Source organism: Moschus berezovskii, chromosome 5 (assembly GCF_049115385.1).
Source record: "Moschus berezovskii isolate FMDL1 chromosome 5, NW_MosBer_1.0, whole genome shotgun sequence".
Taxonomy (NCBI): domain Eukaryota; kingdom Metazoa; phylum Chordata; class Mammalia; order Artiodactyla; family Moschidae; genus Moschus; species Moschus berezovskii.
In genome coordinates, this window is record NC_142464.1 from 102,742,173 (window position 1) to 102,768,083 (window position 25,911).

General features: G+C 41.2%; 1 protein-coding gene across 2 annotated transcripts in view; it reads left to right on the forward strand.

Annotated features, from left to right (window-relative positions):
• ANXA3 (annexin A3) overlaps nt 1-22,624 on the forward strand; it is a 77,143-nt gene extending 54,519 nt beyond the window's left edge. For both annotated transcript variants that reach the window (XM_055434126.2, XM_055434125.2), the window contains 6 exons: nt 3,709-3,765; nt 4,115-4,208; nt 7,192-7,287; nt 11,804-11,862; nt 13,857-13,979; nt 22,089-22,624. In XM_055434126.2, coding sequence (XP_055290101.2) covers nt 3,709-3,765; nt 4,115-4,208; nt 7,192-7,287; nt 11,804-11,862; nt 13,857-13,979; nt 22,089-22,148 — 489 coding nt within the window. In that variant the 3' untranslated portion in view covers nt 22,149-22,624. The remainder of the gene's footprint in view (nt 1-3,708; nt 3,766-4,114; nt 4,209-7,191; nt 7,288-11,803; nt 11,863-13,856; nt 13,980-22,088) is intronic.
• Nucleotides 22,625-25,911: the final 3,287 nt, after the last annotated feature.

Genomic DNA, 25,911 nt, shown 5'->3' on the forward strand with positions numbered 1-25,911 from the left:
TGTGGTTTCTCCAAGTAATCATGTATGGATGTGAGAATTAGACTATAAAGAAAGCTGAGCACCAAAGAATTGATGCTTTTGAATTGTGGTGTTGGAGAAGACTGTTGAGAGTCTCTTGGACAGCAAAGAGATCCAACCAGTCAATCCTAAAGAAAATCAGTCCTGAATATTCATTGGAAGGACTGATGCTGAAGCTGAAACTCCAATACTTTGGCCACCTGATGTGAAGAACTGACGCATTGTTAAAAGACCCTGATGCAGGGAAAGATTGAAGGTGGGAAGAGAAGGGGATGACAGAGGATGAGATGGTTGGATGGCATCACTGACTCAATGGACATGCATTTAAGTAAGCTCTGGGAGTTGGTGGTGGACAGGGAAGCCTTGCATGCTGCAGTCCATGAGGTCCCAAAGAGTGGAACACAAGTGAGGGACTGAACTGAACTGAACTGAACTGAACTGAAGGTCAGTGATGAGATACAGTCATAGATGTGTGTAAGAGGGGCTTCCCAGGTGGCACTAGTGGAAAGAAATCCACCTGCCAGCACAGGAGACATAGGAGATGCAGGTTTGACCCCTGGCTTGGGAAGATCCCCTGGAGGAGGAGATGGCAACCCACTCCCATATTCTTGCCTGGAGAATCCCTTGGAGCCATTTGGCTGGCTACAGCCCAGAGGGTCCCAACGAGTTGGACACAATTGAAGCAACTTAGCATGCACGCAATCACATGTGCAAGAGAGGAAATGACTTAAGCCCTATCTCAACAGCCTCTTTCAGCTGATTTTGCTATTGCTATTGCTAAGTCACTTCAGTCATGTCCGACTCTGTGTGACCCCATAGACGGAAGGCCACCAGGCTCCCCCGTCCCTGGGATTCTCCAGGCAAGAACACTGGAGTGGGTTGCCATTTCCTTCTCCAATGTGTGAAAGTGAAAAGTGAAAGTGAAGTCGCTCAGTCATGTCCGACCCTTAGCGACCCCATGGGCTACAGCCTACCAGGCTCCTCCATCCATGGGATTTTCTAGGCAATAGTACTAGAGTGGCTTGCCATTGCCTTCTCCGTTCAGCTGATTTACACACCCCTTAAAGTGTAGGAAATTCCCAATCACTGTCCCAGCCTGAGGGTTGAGGCAACACTTGTCATTATGCCACAAGGGAACAATTTGTCCTAGTTATAGTTTCAGTTTTTTTCAATGGCGAAAGCCTTTTGAAGTTTGAATCTGTAAATCCAAGTTGATGCGACATCGCTGCAAACATACCATCCCACAGGTCAGTATTCCTAAGTGTACATCTCCTTGTAAGTGTGGTGAGCACACATGCCCACAGGAGGCAGTGAAGAGCAGGGCTCCTGGACAGGGTTTCAGAATCCGGCCTGGACCTTTCTACTCCTCTGCTGCCTACCAGCTCTATGTACTTAGACAAGTTACTTTAACTCAAGCCTTAAAGCCTTCATTTCACTTCTGCAAAATTAAAATAATAGTATTACCAACCACAGAGGGTGCTGTAAAAATACAGAGAGAGAAAGAGTATAAATAACAGCAGAGAAAGTCATTGATACGTGGTGGTGGCAGCTTATTGGAATTAATGCCAACGATCATCAACACTTTTATTATTGGAATAGAGTGAATGATGACAGGAAAACTGGAAAGCAACAAACCAGAGAAGGCTAGTTGGAGCAGAGCAGCAGCAGCTCCGGAAGCAACAGAGGAAAGAAGGCATGCAAAAGTCAGGCAGGCATCCAAAGACCTAATATTTGTAAATAGGCATAAATATATTTTTAAAAATTTTTGTTTATTATTTATTTATACTGAAGCATAATTGCTGAATCGGTGCTTTTGAACTGTGGTGCTGGAGAAGATTCTTGAGAGTCCCTTGGACTGCAAGGAGATCCAACCAGTCCATCCTAAAGGAAGTCGGTCCTGAATATTTGTTGGAAGGACTGATGCTGAAGCTGAAACTCCAATACTTTGGCTACCTAATGCAAAGAACTGACTCATTGGAAAAGACTCTCATGCTCGGCAAGATTGAAGGCAGGAGGAGAAGGGGACGACAGAGGATGAAATGATCGAATGGCATCACCAACTCGATGGACATGAGTTTGAGCAAGTTCCAGGAGTTGGTGATGGACAGGGAGGCCTGGAGTGCTGCAGTCAATCGTGTCGCAAAGAGTGGGACATGACTGAGCAACTGAACTGACTGAACTCCATTTATAGTTATCATAAAATATTGACTTTATGTCCTGTGTTGTGCAGTGTATCCTTAGAGCTTATTTTATACCTAATAATTTATATCTCTTATTTCCCTACCCCTATAATGCCCCTGCTCGCTTCCCTTTCCCCATTGGTAACCACTAGTTTAGAACAAATGCATTTTTTAAAGTATTATGGCCAAAAGTTTCATTCACCTGTAATTTGCAAAATAATTCAGGCAATCCTCTTTCCTTCTCCATCTTCCATCTTCTATAATATCCTGAATAATTTATGTGCGAGCACACGCACTTAGCCACAGACTCTTCAACAGTAGAGTTAGTAGGGAATCTTTGAGTTTTGGGTTTAATAGACTTTATTTTTAGAGCAGTTTTAGATTTCCAGAAAAATGCAGCAGAAGCTACAGAAACCTCCCACGTGCCCCTCCTCCTCACACACATCTTGCATTAGCGTGGTACATTGGTTATAGTTGATGAATGAATTAAATGATAAATGAATTAAATGATGATTACATGATGAATGAATGAACGGACACGTTATTATTAAAGTCTGTACTTTACGTTAGGATTCACTCTGCGTTATACATTCTATGGGTTTGGACAGATGTTTAATGTCTTGTGTCCACTGTTACAGAATCATATGGAATAGTTTTTCTGCCCTAAAAATCTGTGCTTCACCCATTCATCCCTCTCTTTCTCCTTCTGAATCTCTGGTAACCAGTGATGTTTTTATCTCTATAGTTTTGCCTTTTCCAGATGGTCCTATAGTTGAAATAATAGTGTATAGGCTTTTCAGACGGCATCATTTCATGGCTTAATAACTCATTTCCTTTTTTTTTTTTTCATCACTGAGTGCTATTTCACTGTGGGCTTCCCAGGTGGCTCAGTGGTAAAGACTTCACCTACCAATGCAGGAGACCTGTGTTCAACCCCTGGGTCAGAAAGATCCCCCAGAGAAGGAAATGGCAACCCACTGCAGTATTCTTGCCTGGGAAATCGCACGGACAGAGGAGTCTGGTGGGCTACAGTCCACGGGGTCACAAAGTGTCGGACACGAGAGAGAAAGATGTTGTTGAGCATCTTTTCATGCACTTTCTTGCCATCTGGGTATCTGATATCTATTCAGATACTTTGCCCATTTTTAATTGGGTTGTTTGTTCTCTTTTTGTTGAGTTTTAAGATCTACTATGTGTTTTAGATACAAGTCCTGTGTCAGATATGTGTTTGCATACATTTTCTCCCAAGGTGTGGCTTGTCTTATGATTCCCTGAAGACCTTGAGTTTCCATAGAAGGAAACTCGTGCTCAGAAGACTGTAAGGATTTGCTGCAGATTTCATGGCTAGTCAGTGGCAGGGCCAGAAAGAGAGCTGTGAGTGCTCAATTCCTTTGGGCCGTGTGGTCCTCACTGGAAGAAACAGCTCTAAGAGGCCCCATGGGTTCAAATGCCAAATGATGGAATATTTATCTTTAAAAAGACTGCCTTCATTTTTATCTTCTCTGATTAGGGCAGAAGAGATGAGAGTCTAAAAGTGGATGAGCAGCTGGCCAGAAAGGATGCTCAGGTCAGTAACAGAGCAGAGAAAACATCTCCTTGAACTCTCCTCCCTCCTGACTGCCTTCTTATATCTCTGGCATCAGCTGGGGCCGTGCTCTCTTCTTTTCTGTCTGAAGGAGAAGCCTGAAGCCCAGTGATACCTTAGCTCCTTCTTTCTGCCTTCCCCACTGCTGGCTATTGTTCCCCTGGCTCCTGCCACTTCAACTGTCAGATTTTTCTACTGGAAGTGACAGACGCGGCTTATCGAAGACCTCAATGACCTGTAAAATAAACGTACCCCTCTATCATCCCACCTCCTCAAAAAGAGACAGAATTGGGTCCATACTAGCATTTACGTCTTCTCTCTTGTCCAACAGATTCTCTATAATGCTGGTGAAAAGAGATGGGGCACGGATGAAGATGCCTTCACCGACATCCTGTGTCTAAGGAGCTGTCCTCAATTGAAACTGAGTATGGACTCACGTTACAATCTTTTTTTTTTTCCTCTGCATTGTATTGTTTTTTCAATACTTCAGGGTTTAATATACATAATTCTGGAAAATGAAGTTAAAAATGGTGAAGGCAGTCCCATTTTTATGTACAGACATTTCAGGAAGCGACCTGGGGAAGCTGTGCTCCAACTCAAGGGAGAATCAACACTACTCTGGTTTTACCCTTGGAGCTGAGTAGATTACCTGTGTGTGTTTAGTCACTCAGTCATGTCCAACTCTTTGCAACTCTTTGGACTGCAGCGTGCCAGACTTCCCTGTCCTTCACCATCTCCTGGAGCTTGTTCAAACTCATGTCCATTGAGTCGGTGCTGCCATCCAGCCATCTCATCCTCTGTTGTCCCCTTCTCCTCCTGCCTTCAGTCTTGCCCAGCATCAGGGTCTTTTCCAATGAATCAGTTCTTTGCATCAAGTGGCCAAAGTATTGGAGCTTCAGCATCAGTTCTTCCAATGAATATTCAGGACTGATTTCCTTTAGGATTGACTGGTTGGATCTCCTTGCGGTCCAAGTGACTCTCAAGAGTCTTCTCCAACACCACAGTTCTAAAGCATCAGTTCTTCAGTGCTCAGCCTTTTTTATTGTCCAGCTCTCACTTCCATACACGACTACTGGAAAACCATAGCTTTGGCTAGATGGACCTTTGTTCAGTTCAGTTCAGTTCAGTCGCTCAGTCGTGTCCGACTCTCCGCGACCCCATGAATCACAGCACGCCAGGCCTCCCTGTCCATCACCAACTCCCGGAGTACACTCAAACTCATGTCCACAGAGTCGGTGATGCCATCTAGCCATCTCATTCTCGGTCGTCCCCTTCTCCTCCCGCCCCCAACCTTTCCCAGCATCAGAGTCTGTTCCAGTGAGTCAAGTCGTCGCATGAGGTGGCCAAAGTATTGCAGTTTCAGCTTTAGCATCAGTCCCTCCAATGAACATCCAGGATTGATCTCCTTTAGAATGGACTGGTTGGATCTCCTTGCTGTATAAGGGACTCTCAAGAGTAGTGATATCTCTGCTTTTTAATATGCTGTCTTGGTTTGTCATAGCTTTTCTTCTAAGGAGCAAAGTCTTTTAATTTCATGGCTGCAGTCACCATCTGCAATGATTTTAGAGTCCAGGAAAATAAAGTCTCTCACTGTTTACTTGTTTCTCCATCTATTTTCCCTGAAGTGACGGGACTGGATGCCAAGATCTTCAGTTTTTGAGTGTTGAGTTTTAAGCCAGCTTTTTCCTTCTCCTCTTTCATCTTCATCAAGAGGCTCTTTAGTTCCTCTTCGCTTTCTGCCATAAGGGTGATGTCATCTACATATCTGAGGTTATTGATATTTCTCCTGGCAATCTTGATTCCAGCTTGTGCTTCATCCAGCCCAGCATTTTGCATGATGTACTCTGCATGTAAGTTAAATAAGCAGGGTGACAATATAAAGCCTTGATGTACTCCTTTCCCAATTTGGAACATTGTTCCATGTCCAGTTCTAACTGTTGCTTTTTGACCTACATACAGATTTCTCAGGAGGCAGATCAGGTGGTCTGGTATTCCCATCTCTTGAAGAATTTTCCACAGTTTGTTGTGATGATCCACACAGTCAAAGACTTTAGCGTCGTCAGTGAAGTAGATGTTTTTGTGGAATTACCTTGCTTTTTCTATGATCCAGCAGATGTTGGCCATTTGATCTCTGGTTCTTCTGCCTTTTCTAAATCAACTTGTACATCTGCAAGTTCTCAGTTGATGTACCGTCAAAGCATAGCTTGGAGGATTTTGAGCGTTACTTTCTAGCATGTGAATTGAGTGTGTGACAGATAATAGACAGGGTGGTGTTGGCAGGGAGGAAAGAGGAGCCGCCCTCTGGGCTGAAAGCAGAGAGGAGTGTTCCTGCTGATGGCAGATCCTAAATCATGGCTTCCAGCCCCTTTATTGCCCAGTTAGCCACTTTCCAGGAAAACCAAGCATTACAGGTGATCTCTGTTAATGCATAAATACAGATTATCATTCAACTTTTTCTGATATGAAGGTAAATGGGTGGGGTAGGGAAGCTGTTTTTCTCAGACCAGCTATTTAATGGAACTGCTAAGCACCCACCCCTTCACTCATGCATCTCCCTGGGTCATTCTGGAAGCACCAGCACCCAAAAATCCAGAACTTCACTTCCTGTGGACATCTAACTGTATCTTCCCTGTGCTGATCTGGAGAACTACCACGGTGCATGACTATGCTTACGCCTAGTTCGTGGGAAAATGAGGAGACTTGGACATTGAAATTTCATCCTTTTTATAAAATAATAATAATAATATACTATAGTTGCTTTATTAATGTCTTTATTTGAAAAATAAAAACCAAATAATCATAGATCTCCAAATTTTCTGTTTTCAAAATTTACTTGGAAACATTATACTTGGCTTATGAAGTATCCCTCCATGCTGGGTGATGTATGTACAGGTTTTACTTTCGGGAAATATTGACCAAGAACTTGCAGTGCTTTCCAGTAAGTATGAAATAGGCTCTGCTTCCTTGGAGAGTGATTTATTCAGCACAAAGAAATCTTCACAATTAAGATTTTAGTAGCAGATTTAAAATATATTTGACTCATGACCACATTCTTATTTCTCAGGTGCTATTATCTTTTAAAAGTTAGCCCACCTTGCTAGAGAAAGCGTTTATCATTTAACCTTTCAGGCTATTTTAAATGCTTACAGCCTGGGATGGGGAGGGAAGAAAGGAGAGAGAGAGATTAATCATTGAAGAAAATGGCATATGAAGTTCAAGTTTTATTGTCGATGATATTTTTAAAAAGAAATTAAAAACAAAAACTTCTGTGCTGAGTTTTTGATGGTTTAAAGAAGTGTTTGTGCTTGCTACTTAATAGCATGATTTGCTGCATATCAAATCAGAAGCTAAAATATATTCAGGTGTCAACTGGGATGCTTTCAATTTTTTTGCTATGGTGCTTTTCAGCATTTGATGAATACAGAAATATCAGCCAGAAGGACATTGAGGACAGCATAAAAGGAGAATTGTCTGGGCATTTTGAAGACTTACTGCTGGCCATAGGTAAGTCCATGAGTGCTTTTAAACTGAGGTACTTTGCACTTGTTTTAAATCAGTGTCAGGATCAGCTCTTTTCATCTCAGAATCCTGACTGATCCTCTTTATGCTCCCCAGAGCCCTCAGCACAGTCCATGGCACACACCATATGCTCAACAAATATTGTGAAATGGATGCAGGAAGATGTTCTCTGTTTAGAGCTTCCTTTGCCTTTTAACTTTGTATTTATCTTAGTACCAAGTTTGGATTATAAACTCCTTGAGAAAAGAAAAATGTCACACTTATACTGGCATTTTTATGGAGCCTGTTGAAAACATAGATCTAAGCCCATATGGTAATTAATCATGTTTGGTTATTTTTGGAAGATGTCAGTGGCCTCCCAACATTAAGCTCAGGACAGAACTACAGGTCTCCTCCTTGTTGGCTGTGCAAATGGGGAGAATCAGAAAGAAAATAAGTCAGACTGAATCCATGCCTGTAGAGACACGTGGATTAACAGCAGACAAAAACATGGTTATGTAAGCTGATCTGTCTTCTCCATCAGGTCTCTGCAGTCTGTGCTTTTAGGCACCAGAGAACACCTTGCAAGAAAGATGCACTCAGAGGAATGAGACACTCTTCAAAGATAGGATTCAGTGACCATTCTAGGCCGAGTCAAGCGTGCGTGAGTGTTTAGTCAGTCAGTTGTGTCCCACTCTTTGTGACCCCATGGTCTGTGGCCCTCCAGGCTCCTCTGTCCATGGGAGTTTTCAGGCAAAAATACTGGACTGGGTTGCCATTTCGTCTTCTAGGGGATCTTCCCGACCCAGGGATCAAACCCATGTCTCCTGTGTTTCCTGCATTGTAGGCGGATTCTTTACCCGCAACTCATGAGTCTAAATGCTCATAAGCACACAGGATTGTTTAGAATCCTAAACTTCTCCAGTTTCTGGCGACCGTTGATCTTGCTTCTCCACTAATGCCAGGGTAGGAATACCTGTCCTCAACACAACTTATCATTTCCCCAATGAAATGTGGTATCCAACATCAATCATAATAATTAATAGCTTCTGCAGTGAGATAAAGATAGCTGATATCTAAGGGTAACCTCCAGAGTGAGGCTCTGATTCATCTTTCAAATGTTAATTACCACCTCTGGAGGGTGGAAGGTGCCTCAAATTGTACTTTTTAAATAAACACTCGTCAGGCACTTAGGACATGCTCGGCATTATGCTAACCTCTTGGCAAACATCAACCCATTTAAGCCTCATGACAATCCCATGGGTGAGGGACTGTTATTATCCCCATAGGAGACCTGAGGCACCAAAAGGTTAAGTTCCTTTCCCGAGTTACTCAGGGAAAGTATGGTGGAGCGGGAGTTCTAACCTAGGCATTTGGGCTCCACAGCCTGTGATGTTAACCAGCCTCTCCAATGTGCTTCAGGGGAAACAGAGATTGAAACCTGCATGTTTCACCCCATCCACAGTGAAGTATTCTAAATTACAGAAAAAGTACCAGGGAGCAAGCCCTCCCTACGGTTTGGGTTCTATTCTCAGGATTTCCTCTGCATCTGTTATTTCACTAACTCTCGATCCACATGCTGCTTTAAAAAAAATATGTATGCACACACACACACACACACACACACACACACACACACACATATATGGGCTTCCCAGGTGGCACTAGTGGTAAAGGACCCACCTGTCAATGCAGGGGACATAAGAGACACAAGTTCAATCCCTGAGTGGAGAAGATCCCCTGGAGGAGGGTATGGCAACCCACTCCAGTATTCTTGCCTGGAGAATTCCATGGACAGAGGAGCCTGGTAGGCTATAATCCCCATAGGGTTGCACAGAGTTGGACACAACTGAAGCATCTTAGCAAGCACATATGTGTGTGTATGTATAGGTGACTTGCTAAAAGACAGGCCAAGAAAGAATAAAAAGTTTCTTTTTCAATTAAAAAAAAATGAATCAGAGATCAGTCTCCATACTTAGCTCTGAGAATATTCCAGTGTCCGTGATAAAGATGTACAAATTCTCACTTCATTGAGCTAAGAGGCATTTTTGGAAATAGATACTGAACTATGCACTAAATTTGGGCTACAGTGTGTGTTATTTTATCAAGTGAAAGAAAGACTTCATAATTTAACTAATTGAAAGTTCAAGATACGTCTCACTTTCATTTTCTATTTCAGTCTATCATTGGAATACATTTTTAAAAAGATCTTTATTGAGATAGAACTCAAGTACCATAAAATTCACCCGAAGTATGCAATTCAGTGCTCTCTGGTTTCACAGAGTTGTGCAACTGTCACCAGAATCTAAGTTTGGGATCTTTCCATCAGCCCTCAAAGAAACCCTGTACCCACTGATAGTCACTCCCCACTCCTCCCCACCCCTGGCAACCACCAGTTTCCTTTCTGTGTCAATAGATCTGCCTGTCCTGGCTATTTCATATACAAGGAATCTAATACACTGTCAACACATAGCTTTCAACACGGAAAACCATCTGAGTTCTAACATCTTAGAAATGCATGGTAGGAAGATCACTAGCTGTCAAATCTGTACGTAGATAGGAAGAAGCTTGCTTCAAAAAGATTGTTTCATTAGGGAGAAGAGTTTAATCTCAGAAATGTATACAGGAGTCTGAAAATCAAACAGAAAAAGCTTTTCTTTTATGGGGAAGAGATAAACAGATCTTAGCAGAAGTTTTTTTTTTTTTTTTAAGATTGATTTTTCGCTGTGCTGGGTCTTCGTTGCTGCGTAGACTTTTCTCTAGTTGCGGCCTGTGGGCTTATCGTTGAGGTGCCATCTCTTCTGGAGCAAGAGCTCTAGGGGTGCAGGCTTCAGTAGTTATATCTCGTGGGCTCAGTAGTCGTGACACAGCATGGGGGATCTCCCCAGACCCAGGGATCGAACCCGTGTCCCCTGCATTGGTAGGCGGATTCTTAACCACTGGACCATCAGGAAAGCCCTAGCAGAAATTTTTTAGAAGTTGGACAAACAAGGAGGCAGGATCGTTGGGGGTTGACAGGAAGCATATCTCGCCAGGTCAGCTCATTCTTAGGACAAGCTGAAAAGGAGGCATGTTTGACATTTTGGTACTTGCTCAGTCTGGGGACCAAACGAGGATTCAGGGGCCTGAATCGTCAGGTTCAGGGGAAGGCCTGAGAAAGTTTGGTCAAAAGAACATAGATAGTAAGAAGCAGGCAACCATGAACTCTTGATCATCATAATGAACTTCAATAGACTCCCTGATTTTTTGGAATTTCCCAGAGTTTCCCTACTGGGGTTGAGTCTTAAAGCAGGCTTCCTTATACTGTATATGCTACCACTTCCCCAAATATTCGGACATGAGGAACAAATTTGGTAGTTAAGACCATAAAGCGAAGGACAAGATAAAGGATTATGGAAAGAAAGGATTCCCTGCATTTAGTTTGTGGGGAGTGAGATGACTGAAAGACTTAGTAAGATAAAAGCGGGCATAAAAGCTTTCAATCAAATGATTAAGGCTTGCTGAATATAAGTTTGAGAAAAATATAGGTAATACCAGTTCACATCCTTGATTTCTTCTCAGTTTCAAAGCTCTAACTGTTATCATGTTTGTCCCAGATTCCATGTTTCTAATACATTTCTCTGGTTTTCTTAAGACACAGACACAAAAGGTCTTTTCACTTCCCTTAAAAGAGTCTGAAAGGCACTATGAGAAAGCCACTGTTCTTGTTCTGATCTCCAAAATTCATTATAAAATTCATTCACTTTTGGTCAGCTTTCTACCTAGAGATTAAATTTAAGATGATAAAAGTAATTGTGTTGCAATAAGCAGATTTATTCCATATAGACTTTTCTAGTCCTGACTACTTTCACTGTAAAGGATAATTCATTTGCTCATGTTTTAGCCAGTTATCATTATTATTATTATTCTTTTTGCTTTACTCATTATTTCAAAATAAATAATTGAAAGATTTTAGCGTTTTTATTTTAGTGACTGAATTTAGATTAACTGGTTATAATGTAATTAATCAGTCTATAAATTCTAATTCAGTCACTTAAGAAAAAAATCTTTCTGTTGGAAAATCTGGTTTTAAGCTTAGCTCCAGTGCCGCTTTTTACCTAATGAGTTATTTGGGGCAACATCTCTGCAATCTTTAGACCCAAGCTATTCATCAGTAGTCAAAGATGTTAGAAATGGAGCAGCAGTACACCCTAGGGAGTTATCAAATGTAAGCGTAGGTGTTGGTGTGTCTGGGATCTGGAAATGAGTCAGCTGCTGTGGGAGTTTCTTTGGCAGGTAATTTTATTTTCCCAGTGGCTAAGGATAATTACTGTGTTAAAGTTCCATGCAAATATGACGTTATAAGTCTTCAAAATTCAGGTTAAGCATTCATTCATTCTTTCATTATAAAGAAAAGCTAGGAGTGGGGAGGAGGAGAGTGGTATGGTTACCCAAAAAGAATCTTTTTTTAAAAATGTATTACTATAGATTAACTCAATTTCTATTAAATGAAACCGAATATTACTTTGCTTTTTTATAACAGTTCGTTGTGCAAGGAACACGTCTGCCTTTTTAGCTGAAAGACTGTACCGAGCTTTGAAGGTTGGTCTGGAAATTTCATTTATATTCTTAGCTTCCCTCAAGGAAAATGTAAAAATATTACTTAATATTGATGGCATTTCCTATTTCTTTTCCATTTTGATAGAGTTCTCTTTTGTAGCTCATCTGTCTACTAATTTGGCTCATAGGTTGATAATGAGTTTCCTAATCATTACAGAGGTAGATGCACTGAAGTGCTGACTAAATTATTTCTCCCACTTCACAGTAATGTAGGCAGTTGATTGGTTTTAGGACAACAGCCCTCAAATGTGATCCAGTGGCCTCTCAAGCTGCCTTAAACCACACTGAGCTAGCAGCCTTTTCATGATGTAGAAACCCTGTGCTTTCTCGTCTGCTGTCACTTCTAGGTGGGGAGCTCTGTGAATCTGTTCAGTTCTTTCTCGTTTGTCTCTTCAGACCCTCATAGTCAGCCTGGCATGCAGAAGATGCTGCCTTCAGTTTCTTCCTGGACGTTTCCTATAGAAGTCCATGTGCCCTTTCAGAGCTGCGTCCACAGTAAACACAGAACCTTCGTCAGCTCCCATCCCAGTCCTGCTCTGCATCCTGCCTTCAGTCATCAGTGGATAACACTGATTAGAACTAGCCTTGCCCAGCTCACTGAAGTTATACCTTTCCTCCCCAGCCTGGCTCTCTACAACTCAGCCACATCAGCCTTCTTGCTGTTTCTCGATTACTCCAAGCATCTGCCCATGTCAGGGTCTTGGCATGTGTCATGCTCTCTGCCTGGTATGTGTCTCCTCCAGATCTATCTATGGCTGCCTCCTCCTGATCTCTGAGGTCACAGCTCATGTGTCCTCCTGAGAGAGGTCTTCCCTGTCTACCCAGGTCAGCTGACTTCCTTTCACTCACACTCCATCCCATCGTTCTCAGCACCATTAACTTACTGTTTTTCCTGTCCACCTCCATCAGCAAGAACTCCATGAGAATGTGTGTTCTGTAAGCATTTGTTGTGCTCAGTAAGCATTTGTTGAACGAATAAATGAATAGTGTCAATATCCACCTGACTGCTCAGCTAGAAATCCTACACTTCTGTCTCCCTCTTTCTTCTCACACATCATTAAGATTTGTCAGTGTACCTTTCTAAGCATCTCTTAAATCTTACCAATTTTCTCCATCCCTACTCCCATTATTGTAGATCAGGGCATCAACATCTCTTTCTCTCTCTCTCTCGGTTATACAATCACTTCTGGATGGATCTCAAAGCTTCCAGTCTTATTCTGTCATCTTCATCCTACTCTTTTCCTGAAATCCATTCTTCATACTGCTGCTGTCAAAGGAACCGTCTGAAACTACAAATCTGATCTGATCTCAACACACTCATTTTTAACAGACTGCAAATAGTTCTTCACACTCAGGATGAAGTCAGAATTTCATTTCATGGTTTATAAGGTCTGGCCTTTCCAGATATATTTCTTGCTGTTCCTTCTTATTACTTATGTATCCTTAAATGTGGTATTATTTCTTGCCTTAAAGCATCACGTATGCTGTTTCTTACATTGAAACATTTTTTTTTTTTTTCCTCTGCATAAGAACTCCATTCCTTCTTCTCCTGGCTGACTATTTAGGCCCCAGCTTAAATCCTACTTTCTCAAACAGCCCTTTCTTAGTCCTTGATAAGGATATGGTAGGCCTCCCTAACATATGCTCCCATAGTACCCAATACTGCCCATATGTCAGATTTTATTGTAATGGCCCATTTTCTCACCTGTATCCTTTACAAAACTGAAAGCTTAACAGGGCGTCTCATCTCTGTTTTCAGCATTTAGCAATTCAGTGGCAGAAAATCATATGCAGTGGCTGCATATATCATTCCATTACTTGAACAAATGAATGAGGATTTTGAGAAAAAATGAGAGAAGGAAAGTCACTGTGGCTGAATAGTTCGTGCACCATTATCAGTGTCTCATGAATAGAGATCCACGTGTTGTTTTCTGAGCAATGAGATTGGTCTCGTGGACACTTGCATTTCTTAACAGGGTGCCGGGACTGATGAGTTTACTCTGAACCGAATAATGGTTTCCAGATCAGAAATTGACCTTCTGGACATTCGAACAGAGTTTAAGAAGCTTTCTGGCTACTCCCTGTATTCAGCAATTAAAGTAAGTCTGTTCTTAAAAATAGCAAAACATATATCTTGCCTGTGTACCCATCGTCTTTCCCTTATAAATCCTCAAAACATGGAAATTTGTGACTTAGGTTTCTCTCTCCTTGTCAGTGTGTAAATGTGTTTTCTGAATTATTTGTCAGCCATAAAAAGGAGTGAATTTGAGTCCGTGGCGATGTGGATGAATCTAGAGTCTGTCATACAGAGTGGAGTAAGTCAGAAAGAGAAAAGCAAGTGTCATGTATTAATGCATAAATATGGCATCTAGAAAAATGGTGCTGCAGAACCTATTTTCAGGGCAGAAATAGAGGTACAGAGGTAGAGAATGGACTTGTGGACCCCAGGAGGGAAGGAGAGGGTGGAACAAATTGAGATGGTAGCATTGACATGTATACACTTCTTTGGGTAAAATACCTGGTGGGAAGCTGTAGCACATGGAGCTCAGCCTGATGCTTTGTGATGACCCAGATGGATGGCATGGGGGTGGGTGGGAGGGACTTTTCAGAGGAAGGGTATATGTGTATGCATATGGCTGATTCATGTTTTGTACAGCAGAAACTAACACAGCATTGTAAAGCAATTCTATTCCAACCTGAAGATTAAAAAAAAAGAAAGAAACCTCAAAAAAAGAGTGACAAAATATTTCTTAAAGGTAGTATAATTTTCATTTCTAACATCCTAGGTACATAAAAGGCACTCAACATTTTATTTTTTTCAGGGTTAGTGGCCACCGATTTTTCTTCTTTTGTGAATTGCATATGCAAATTGCTTATCTGTTTTCTTGTATTGCACTGTTTTAATTTATTTCAGTTATTCTTTCTGGCAGTAGAACAAAGTATGTATTTTACATTTCCTCTTTGTTTGACACAAAAGATAACATGATTCTACACTTTGGGGTTCTTTTCATTTAAGGAGAGAAGCTTTCTCATTCTTATCTTTTAGCTTTTTATTTTGCATTGGAGTATGGCCAATTGATAAACAATGTTGTGATAGTTTCAGATGAACACTGAAGGAACTCAACCATACGTATACATGTATCCATTCTCCCCAAAATTCCCCTCCTGTCCAGATTGCCACATAGCATTGAGCAGAGTTCCACGTGCTATACAGTAGGTCCTTGCTGATTATTCATTTTAAATACAGTAGTGTGTACATGTCCATCCTAAACTCCCTAACTGTCCTTCTTCCCTCCACCCTTCCACCTGCCGGCAGCCATAAGTTGTCTCTAAGACTGTGAGTCTCTTTCTATTTTGTAAGTAAGTTCATTTGTATCATTTCTTTTTAGATTCCGCTTATAAGGGATGTCTTACAATATTTCTCCTTTGTCTGACTTACTTCACTCAGTATGACACTCTCTAAGTCTACCCTGTTGCTGCAAATGATACTATTTCATTCTTTTTAATGTCTGGGTAATAGTCCATTGTATGTATGTACCATATCTTCTTTATCCATTTCTTTGTCGGTGGACATTTAGGTTGCTAGGAAGCTTTCTCATTCTTCTTAACAGCTGCATATCATTCCATTACTTGTATATTTGTACCCACCACATCAACAGATGTTTCAGGTTTCTTGCTATTCTAAACAACACTGCAATATACATATGTGATTTCATCAGCTACAAGTGTATCTGAAGGATGAGTACTCAATAGTAGGTAGGGGTGCTGAGATAGATGTCAGTACACCTGTAATTTTGATTGTTGTTCAGTTGCTAGTCATGTCCAGCTCTCTGTGAGCCCATGGACTGCAGCACACCAGGCTTGCCTGTCCTTCACTATCTCCAAGGACAGGGAATTTTGGTAAATATTATCAATTGACTTCCACTGCACCTCAGTTAGTCAACTACATTTGTTCATCAAAATCATTTTTATTTTTTTTAATGAGAGCTGTTGTTTTTGTCCTAAATCTTTTCAGGAAAAGATACATGCTTAAGTTGAAAAAGAAACTTTATTCGAAAAGGCAACTGTCCGGTTGCGCCTCGGGCTTAGCACAGATTTCATCAACTGCTCACACTCAATGCAATTTGAATCGATTCTGACACATTACAATAGTTTCAATCAACAGAGGAAGATACAATAATGTTAACTAAATTGTACTTACCAAGGCAGAAAAGGAGACACATACATTTTATAAAGATTTCCAGTAACAAGGTTGAAACATGAAGAGGTCCTTTGGTTCACCCTTGGCAAACCAGAAAATTCAATTAACTCGTAGCTTTCCCTCTCCAGATGGCCTGGGTAATTGAGGCTTATTGTATTAGGAAGCATGTAAGCAATGTGTATCTTGATAGAAAAGAAAAATCCATTGCTGAAGAGTTCAGTGTGTAGTTTAAAATTATCTTAGGTTTCTTCATGTCTGTTGCCTAACATAGATTATTAAGTAATTTCATTACATTTTCAGTATTGATGAATAGAATCTTTTTGTCTATCATCCCTACCTTGGCTTCTGTCTTCCTCTTCCTTCTGCCTTTAATTTAGACGTTTCTCTGCTCATCAACACCTTTCTCAGGCGATGATTGGAGGGGAGAAGAGGAAGAAAGTAGGTGAAACACAAATGTGTGTCTCTTAATCCTAAAACATTTTAAAAAATCGGATGAAATTAGTTTTTGGTAGATTTTCTTGATCAACAAATTAGGTATCTATCTAAAAAATAACTTGATTCCAGAGTCTTTAAGGGAAAAAGTAGTAGCTACCCTCAGTAAGTTCCTAATTTATGTGTAGACTTGAGGTGGACATAAGTTAAGCAATTTCAAGATAATAATCATATTTCATATTGGAAAGGATAAAGTAGGCTGACAAAATAATGTGAAACAGCATAAAATGAAATATTAGATGTGGGGTATAGAGGAGTAATAGAGGAATTGAGAGTAAAAGATGTTTGGGGTTAACTAGAGAATCTTGGAGAAGGAAATGGCAACCCACTCCAATGTTCTTGCCTGGAGAATCCCAGGGATGGCGGAGCCTGGTGGGCTGCCGTCTATGGGGTCGCATAGAGTCGGACACGACTGAAGCGACCTAGCAGCAGCAGCAGCAGAGAATCTTCCCAGGTAGCGCTGTGTGTGTGCTGAGTCACTCAATTGTGTTCAGTTCTTTGCAGCCCCAGGGACTGAAGCCCGCCAGGCTCCTCTGTCCATGGAATTTTCCAGGCAAGGATACTGGAGTATGTTGCCATTTCCTACTCTAGGGGATCTTCCCGACCAAGAGATTGAACCCAAGTCTCTTCCATTGGTACACGAGTTCCAGGTGGCACTAGGGGTAAAGAACCCACCTGCACATGCAGGAGACATAAGAGATACAGGTTCCATCCCTGGGTCGGGAAAATCCCCAGGAGGAGGGTATGGCAACCCAATCCCAGTATTCTTGCCTGGAGAATTCCATGGACAGAGGAGCCTGGCGGGCTACGGTCTGTATGGTCACAAAGAGTCAAACACAACTGAAGCAACTTAGCACATGGCACATTTCTTAGGAAAGTGAGTCTGAAGCTTACCTTTCAAGTTAATAAGCATGTGTTGAGTGCCTTATTGGAAAAGGCAATGGCAAGCCACTCCAGTACTCTTGCCTAGAAAATCGCATGGATGGAGGAGCCTGGTGGGCTGCAGTCCATGGGGTCGCTACTAGTCGGACACGACTGAGCTACTTCACTTCACTTTTCACTTTCACACATTGGAGAAGGAAATGGCAACCCACTCCAGTGTTCTTGCCTGGAGAATCCCAGGGACGGTGGAGCCTGGTCGGCTGCCATCTATGGGGTTGCACAGAGTTGGACATGACTGAAGCGACTTAGCAGCAGCAGCAGCAGAGTGCCTTATGAGCCTGGTGCTATACTGGTCAATAGAGTCTGAAAGGTGAGTGCTCTAGAAACACATGTTTGATGAGAAGTAGAAGGATAAGTACCTACTCCAGTGTTCTTGCCTGGAGAATCCCAGGGATGGGGGAGCCTGGTGGGCTGCCGTCTGTGGGGTCACACAGAGTCGGACACAACTGAAGCGAATTAGCAGCAGCAACAGCAGCAGGATAAGTATTAATAAGGTGCTTGATTGGTTAGGAGCCTACCTTGGGAAAATGGAAAAATACAGTCTCAGTGGGAAGATCCATTCAGTTGAAAGAGAGCCTTGAGAACAGTAAATTTGTATTCTATTCATTCAATTTAAAATACTTACTGAAAGTATATTATGTGCCAGGCTCAGGGTTCCAATTATCAGTAAAGAAAAAAAGTTTTCTGCCCTTATGGAATTAGAAATAAATGTAAAATTACAGCCATGTTTGATATAAAGGAAAGAGAGATTGTGCTATAAGATCACATAACAGGAGGGTTTGACTTACAGGAAGGTTTTGATTCAGATCTAAAAATGATTAGACTTAACAAGGCAAGGGTTGAGGGGGTCAGAATTCAGCAGAGCATTCTAACAAAAGGAGTCGTGAGTGGAAAGACCTCATGGTGGAAGAAATGTAATGAAAAACGAGGCTGGAGGGACCGGATCATGCAGGGCCTTTGGGGCAATGTTTAAAGATTTGTCTTTTGCTTAAGGGTGATGGGAAGCCATTGAAGTGTTTAAATTTTAAGCACATAGTGTCATGACCAGAAGTGTGTTTAGAAAAGATCTCGTGACTGTGGAGAATGAATTGGGCATATGATAGAAGGCATGTGGAGTGATGGGTTACTGTGTTAGTCATATTAGAGTAGCTCTGATTCAAAACAGCGATGCAGAGCCACTGCTCTCAAAAGATACTTAGGAGTTGAAACTTCAAATGGCTCAATATGACATCTTGTTGTGAAAAGAAAGGAGGAGTTGAGGATGACTCCCAGGTGTCTGGGGCTTCCCAGGTGGCTCGGCGATAAAGAATCTACCTGTAGTGCAGAAGCTGCAGGAGACACAGGTTCGATCCCTGGGTCGGGAAGATCCACTAGAGGAGGGCATGGCAACCCACTCAAGTGTTCTTGCCTGGAGAATCCCACGGACAGAGGAGCCTGGCAGGACAGTGCATAGGATTGCAAAGAGTCAGACACAACTGAAGTGATTTAGCACACACGCTCCTTTCCTTACAAGCAGATCAGGTTTTCAGTGGTTTAATTTTTCCCCTTTGAGGGGAGTCAGGGAGAAAGTTCCACATGTTAAGTTTGAAATGTCTTTTGTTAAAAACAAATGGACAGCGTGAGAGTTGCGAGTTACATTTTATTTGGGGCAAAATGAGGATGTCAGCCCAAGGAATCTCACTTCAGATAGCTCTGAGGAGCTACTCCAAAGAGGTGGAGGTGGGGAAGGTCAATATATATGTGATTTTGGTTAAGGGGAGTTCATGGAATCAAGCGCTTATTTTACAGAAAGTTTTCTGCTAGTCATGAGGAACTGATGTCACCATGAAGGGATTTAGTGATTTTCTAGATATGAGGAAATGCAAGGATTGGGTTCATAAAATCAGAACCTAAAAATTGTCTGAAGACCTATTCTGCCAGTTTTCCCAGAGCACAGAGTGGCTCATTCCTGACCTCCACCCTGAACTTCCTCCAGGGGATGTTGAAGGACAGCAGCTGTAGCAGCACGTGATTTAACCCTTGTAGAGGTCGATGGCAAATGCCCATGGCAAGTTACAATTTGTAATGGACACTTCAAAACATGCAAATAGAGATGGCGAGTTGTAGCTAGTGGTATGGGATATATTTTCAGAAATAATTATGTCACTGAATCTTTGGACATGCATGCAAATTCTCTAGGGAGAAAATATAGATTAAGAGAAAATGTAATACGAATTTTAAGTGATTAATTGGGATTTAAGCATTACTAGCCGTGACTGGCTAAAGAGTGAGTCTGCAAGGATGAGTCTACAAAGAAGACAGAGGTGGAGATGGCAGAGAGGAAGGAAGAAAAGTCAGAACTATTTAGGATAAGAGAGGGCTGCTTGCTTAATGGGTATGATGGTCATTGAACCCATTTCCCAAAACAGGAAGCATTAACACCTTGGAAAATACGCACTGAGACTCCAAGGAAACTAATGACAAGAGATGAGAGCCTAGAATAGGTTTGTTTTGGTCAGAATGGAAAAAGATTGGGAGAGGAGAGAACCACTGGTACCACTGTTAAAATAGGCCGACAGAAACATTTAGTTTAAGAACAATTAATAGGGCCTAGTTAGGAAGCTGTAAGTTATGTTTAAAGGTTTTGAAAATACATTGAGCTTTTGGGATAACAATTTCTAAAACTCCATAAAATAGAATTGTTTATTCATATAAAGGACTTCGCCTTCCAATATAGAGGATTTGAGTTTGATCCCTGATGAGGGAGCTGAGATCTCACATGCCTGGTGGCCAAAAAAACAAAACCTAAGATAGAAACAATATTGTAACAAATTCAATAAAGACTTTAAAAGTGGTCCACATCAAAAAAAATCTTTTTTAAAAGAATAGCTATTTTCTTACAAGACATAAAGGAATAAAGGTAGGAGAAAAGGATGAACATTTATTGTCTACAGTGGATCAAAATTTTATGTTTTTCAGTTGTGTGTTAAACTACTTGGATGTATTTTCTCAGCTAACTATAGAACTTCTATTACTTGTTTACAACTTTGATCAGAGATGGCTAGAGGGAGCTGTTTTAATACAAAGCCAGAGCACTGCTGACTTGTCAGTGATTCAAGAGATCATTATATAGGGCAAAGCAAGACTTAAAAAGTAAAATTTATATAAAACAGAAGAATGCGTATTAAGGCCTGTTGTGTCTTATTATGAAAGTAATGCTTGATCTCTTCTCTAAATGACACTTCATTGCTTCCTCTACCTTGCTGCTGCTGCTAAGTCACTTCAGTCGTGTCCAACTCTGTGTGACCCCATAGACGGAAGCCCACCAGGCTCCCCCGTCCCCGGGATTCTCCAGGCAGAACACTGGAGTGGGTTGCCATTTCCTTCTCCAGTGTGTGAAAGTGAAAGGTGAAAGTGAAGTCGCTCAGTCGTGTCCGACCCCTAGCAACCCCACGGACTGCAGTCTACCAGGCTCCTCCATCCATGGGATTTTCTAGGCAATAGTACTGGAATGGCTTGCCATTGCCTTCTCCTCCTCTACCTTACTACAATATAAATTTTAAGTGATAAGAAGTTGCCTTGTATCAAATAAGAATAATATGAGGATTTTAAGCAATCTTGGTCAAAAGCCAAGTTTTATCACAGATGCTATGCAAACATTTTGCCTCTGTTACATAACAAACATGGCAACTTGTACTTTAAGCCTCAGTCTCCCTGATGGCTGAGTGGTAAAGAATCTGCTTGCCAATGCAGGAGACACAGGAGGCACGGGTTTGATCGCTGGGCCAGGAAGATCCCCTGGAATAGGAAATGGCAACCCACTCCAGTATTCTTGCCTGGAGAATTCCATGGACAGAGAAGTCTGGTGGGCTACAGTCCATGGGGTCACAAAGAGTTGGACAGAAATGAGCAGCTGAGCACAGCACACACATGGTATCTTTTCTGAACCAAGATCTTTTTTGCCTATCCTAGGAGAGAGGAACTGGGAAACATACTTTATAGGAAAGTAGTTCATTTCACTTTCTTAAGTCAGAAAGTATAGAATGGGGTTAAGCAGCCAGGTTAACTGGCTCTGAATTCTGATTCTGCGCTTATTCTCTGTATAATCTGGGATAAATATCCTAACCTCTGCCTTTCTCATTTTACTTCTTGGTTAAATGTAGATAGTTACAGTATCTACCACACGGTTGTTGTAAGGATTAAAGTAGTTAACCTTTAGAAGAGCAAGTGTTTGATAAGTGTTAATATAAATATAATAAAATCATGTTTTTTAAAAAGTTTGGTGAGAAAATAAAGCTTATGTAATATTATATAATTGATCTACTCTTCCTTTTTAAAAAAACCCGAGTTGACATTTAACTGCAATATATCATGCAGAATTTAAATATTATATTGTAAGGAAGATGCTAGGCTGGAACGCGATTTCCCACAGATATGACCGGATGGTGGAATTGCAGGTGCGAGTTACTAAATGGTACAGGTCATGAGCTTCCCACGCCGGTGACTCCCCAGTGCTGTGGGATTCGGTTTATCCATGGTCCCCTCATTATTTACGCTGTGTCTCTCCTTCTCTCCCCCGTCCTGTTCCTTGCAGTCGGATACTTCTGGAGACTATGAGACCGCACTCTTGAAGATCTGTGGAGGAGATGACTGAGTCAAGAACATCCTTTCCAAAGGCTGCCTGCTCCCATGATGGGCATTTTCCTCAACTCTGCTTACTCCTTTTTCACGATATTTACAAGTACAAGCAAGTGTCCACAATAACCTGTTTTTAACAGAAATTCTCATTGTTCCATAATAATAACAACCACAAAAGTGATTATTGTCATAGCCACTTATAAATGAAATTTTTAAATGAAATTAAAGATCTGCTAATAGTATCCCAATTGCATTTCTGCCTTGGAAGTGAGAATCTTTGTATAGTTCTAAAGCACTCAATACCAAACAGTGTAATAAAATTGTTCCCTATGTAAAAGGTGATCTGTCACTGTAGTTTGGTACCTGGCGCCAATGACTAAAGATATTTTAAAACGTGTTTTTGTTGTAAAAGCTGTGGTTGCTTCAATTTGTCTATTGTCTTATTAATCACATTCATCTTTAAGAAAGAAATAAAAATGAAGATCTATGTAATCCTGGCCTCCCTTTTCTAGTTTGATCAAGTTAGAGGAGTGGCAATGCATGAGAAGTTATTTTAGCTCTCAGAAAACATCCGCTAAACTATTGATCTAACCATTGCCCATCTGAGTAGGGAACATGACTTGTGGTTGTTTCATGCTAAATACTACTTTCCCAGAATGGGCATTTAGAATCAAGTTTCTTAGGTATCTTTTTCCTCTAAAATAAGTTTGCAGAACTACACACTTTTAGAAATCTTTCATGTTATTTTTGAAAAGGACCTAAGATGAAATACCTAGACTAAAAGGAAATATATAAGGTACAAAGCTCTAGTTAGAGTTATGAGCCTGAGCAGAAATAGAAATGATAGACGTGTGAAAAATAGAAAGAGTGATGTGTGAGTTCAGAACTTTTAATCAGTGGATTCCACACTTCAGCGTTTCTGAGACCTTTCAAAAATATGGTGAAGAAGTTATTTCTTATCCTGAGATTTCCAAAATGCGTATGGGAATAAAGCACGGGGATTTAGAATCTACATGCCAGGTTTTGACATCCTGCCTTAGAAAGTGAAAGTGAAAGCCGCTCAGTTGTGTCCAACTCTTTGCAACCCCATAGACTATACAGTCCAAAGAATTCTCCAGGCCAGAATACCGGAGTGGGTAGCCTTTCCCTTCTCCAGGGGATCTTCACAACCCAGGGATCAAACCCAGATCTCCCACATTGCAGGAGGATTCTTTCCCAGCTGAGCCAACAAGGAAGCCCAAGAATACTGGATTAGGTTGCCTATCCCTTCTCCAGGAGATCTCTGCGACCTCGGAATCGAACCGGGTCTCCCGCATTGCTGGCGGATTCTTCATCAACTGAGCTTCCTGCCTTACCATACAGCCAAATAAATAAATATTTAAAAAATTAAATGGTGATAATTATAGCACTTACTTCTTTCCTAGGTTTAAGTAAAATAATGCCTGTGAAGCACTTAGCCCTATGCCTTTACTTGACACGTGTTCAGTGACAGCGTTGTCATTTACTATTAGCAATCATCATCAAAATCATCATGACAGCATTGCAGCTATTACTCAACAGGCTTCAGTCCATCTATCACGTGCCATCCCCTGTGCTAAGTAAGTGTTGGATATGCCAAAGGAGCTCAGACTCTTTTACTTTAGCCAGAGAGCTTTAAAATCTGTTGAGGGAGAGAGACCGATGTGGGTAGGGCTTAGCATACAGGAGGAGGTGACCAGTGCCAAGGGCTGGACTATGAAGGTCTCACAGACCATGCTAAAGAGTTTACAAGCATGGAAGGAGCATTCCAGGAGGATTTCAGTCAGGGAGATGCTGTCAAATTTTTGATCAAGGAAGAATGTGTGGGAGAAGAAAGCTAAAGGCAGGGAGCCCATTTGGCAAATTAGTTCTTTAATCAATATAGAAGTGTCAGCCTGAGCTAAGATAATAGCAAGGGAGAAAGGAAGAAAAATACACTCATTTAAGTATTTAGAAGATAAATACTTCTAAAAACTGATAGAACACAGTAATCAAAAGAGTTAGGTGTCATGTATGCCCTCACAATTTTGGCTTAAGTGAGTAAGTGTATCGCTGAGCAATAAATCATTGCTAATACTCATTGAGTGCCTATTGTTCAGCTGTATTAAACAGTGTAGTATATATTAAATCATTCATCCTCAAGGAACTTTCCAATGTAGGCATTAACTCAAAGACACAGGAACAGAAGCTGAGAGAAATCAAGTACGTTGCCCATTGGAAGAGAAGATTTAAACCCAAACAGTCCAACTCAACCGTGTCCAGGCCATTAACCACTATTTTCCCTTAGTATTTATCCCATTCTAAGGCCACTGTCCTTTTCAACCTTAAAACTTAGCTGTTTGAATGAAGGGATTTTTGTCTGTTGCCTTCTCTGCTGTATCCCTAGTGTTTAGAAAATACACACATATTATTGGGTGTTTATAGAAGTTTCATCACGTAGGCTTGATAAATCATTAAGTCCATTTTCAGCCCTTTTCCCTTCTTAGGAATTTGAGGGACAGGGCTGAAAATTACAAACCTCTACTCATGGCTTGTTCTTTCCAATGACCAGCCCTCATCCAAGAGTCCATCCAGAGCCGCCTCTTTAGCAAAGACCAAATATTAGGTCAAAAGATACTCCTAGTGCTCTTATCACTTAGAAAATTACAAGGGTTTTAAGAGCTCTGTGCCCGGCATGAGGGGGAAGAGACCAACATATAATGTTTTCTGTTATCTCACCAGGGATTCCCTGCGTACTACTTCATAAACCACTGTGAATGTCAATGTAAATGTTGTCCATCTCTAAATTTTAGCCCAGTTCCCTAGTCATTGGAGGTATGTGACCAATTTTAATTACAGTGATTTGTAAAGTGGGATAGTAGATCTTTCCTATCATTTGTACCAGGTTGATGTAAGGAGCCCATGAAACAATGGAGCTACCATGAAAAGTATTACATTCAAACGTGAAGTGAAGTTGTAGACTTAATATTAAAAGAATCAGTTTTTGTTGTGTATATGAATCAAGGACTTACTCGATACTGATTACAGGGCTAGATCTTTTAGATCTCATTTATTCTTGGAGCAAGGTCATATGTGTCATCCCCATTTACAGATGAAGAAGATGAGACTCGGAAAGTATTTACTTGCATGCCTGTTGCATGCTAAGTTGCTTCAGTCCTGTCCAACTCTGCGACCCTATGGACTGTAGCCTGTTAGGCTGCTCTGTCCATGGGACTACTAGCCCAAAGTTACATAGCAGAGAAACCAAAGTTTCCCTTGGTTTCCCAATACAGATGGTATTTGTGCATGAGTGCGTATGAAGAAAGATAAGAACATGAAGGGAGTGGTGATCACTGGACAGAACCCTGCAAAGAGAAATGAACATTGAGATAAGGAAAAATTCCAGGGAAAGCTCTCTTCTCATCCCCTGGCCTCCTGTGCACTGGGTCAGCTGGTGGCTGATGGATTCTGATGATTCTGATGGAACAGGGTTTCCTCAAGATGCAGGGTTATTGTTAGTGACCTGTCTTAAGAACTGCAATACTTATTTTTAAATATTTAATACATGTTTAAATACATGGAAATGAGAAGGGCTGTATATGGCCCAGGGCAGTGCCTGGTTTAATGCATGAGCCCTGGGGTCACGATGTCCCCAACTGTGACTGTATGCCGATTACCTTGCTGAGTCACACATTCCTCACACTTAAAATGGGGACAATAATAGTTCCTACTTCGTTAAGTTATTCTAATAATTAAGTGAGAAAACATTTAAAAGCTATTTT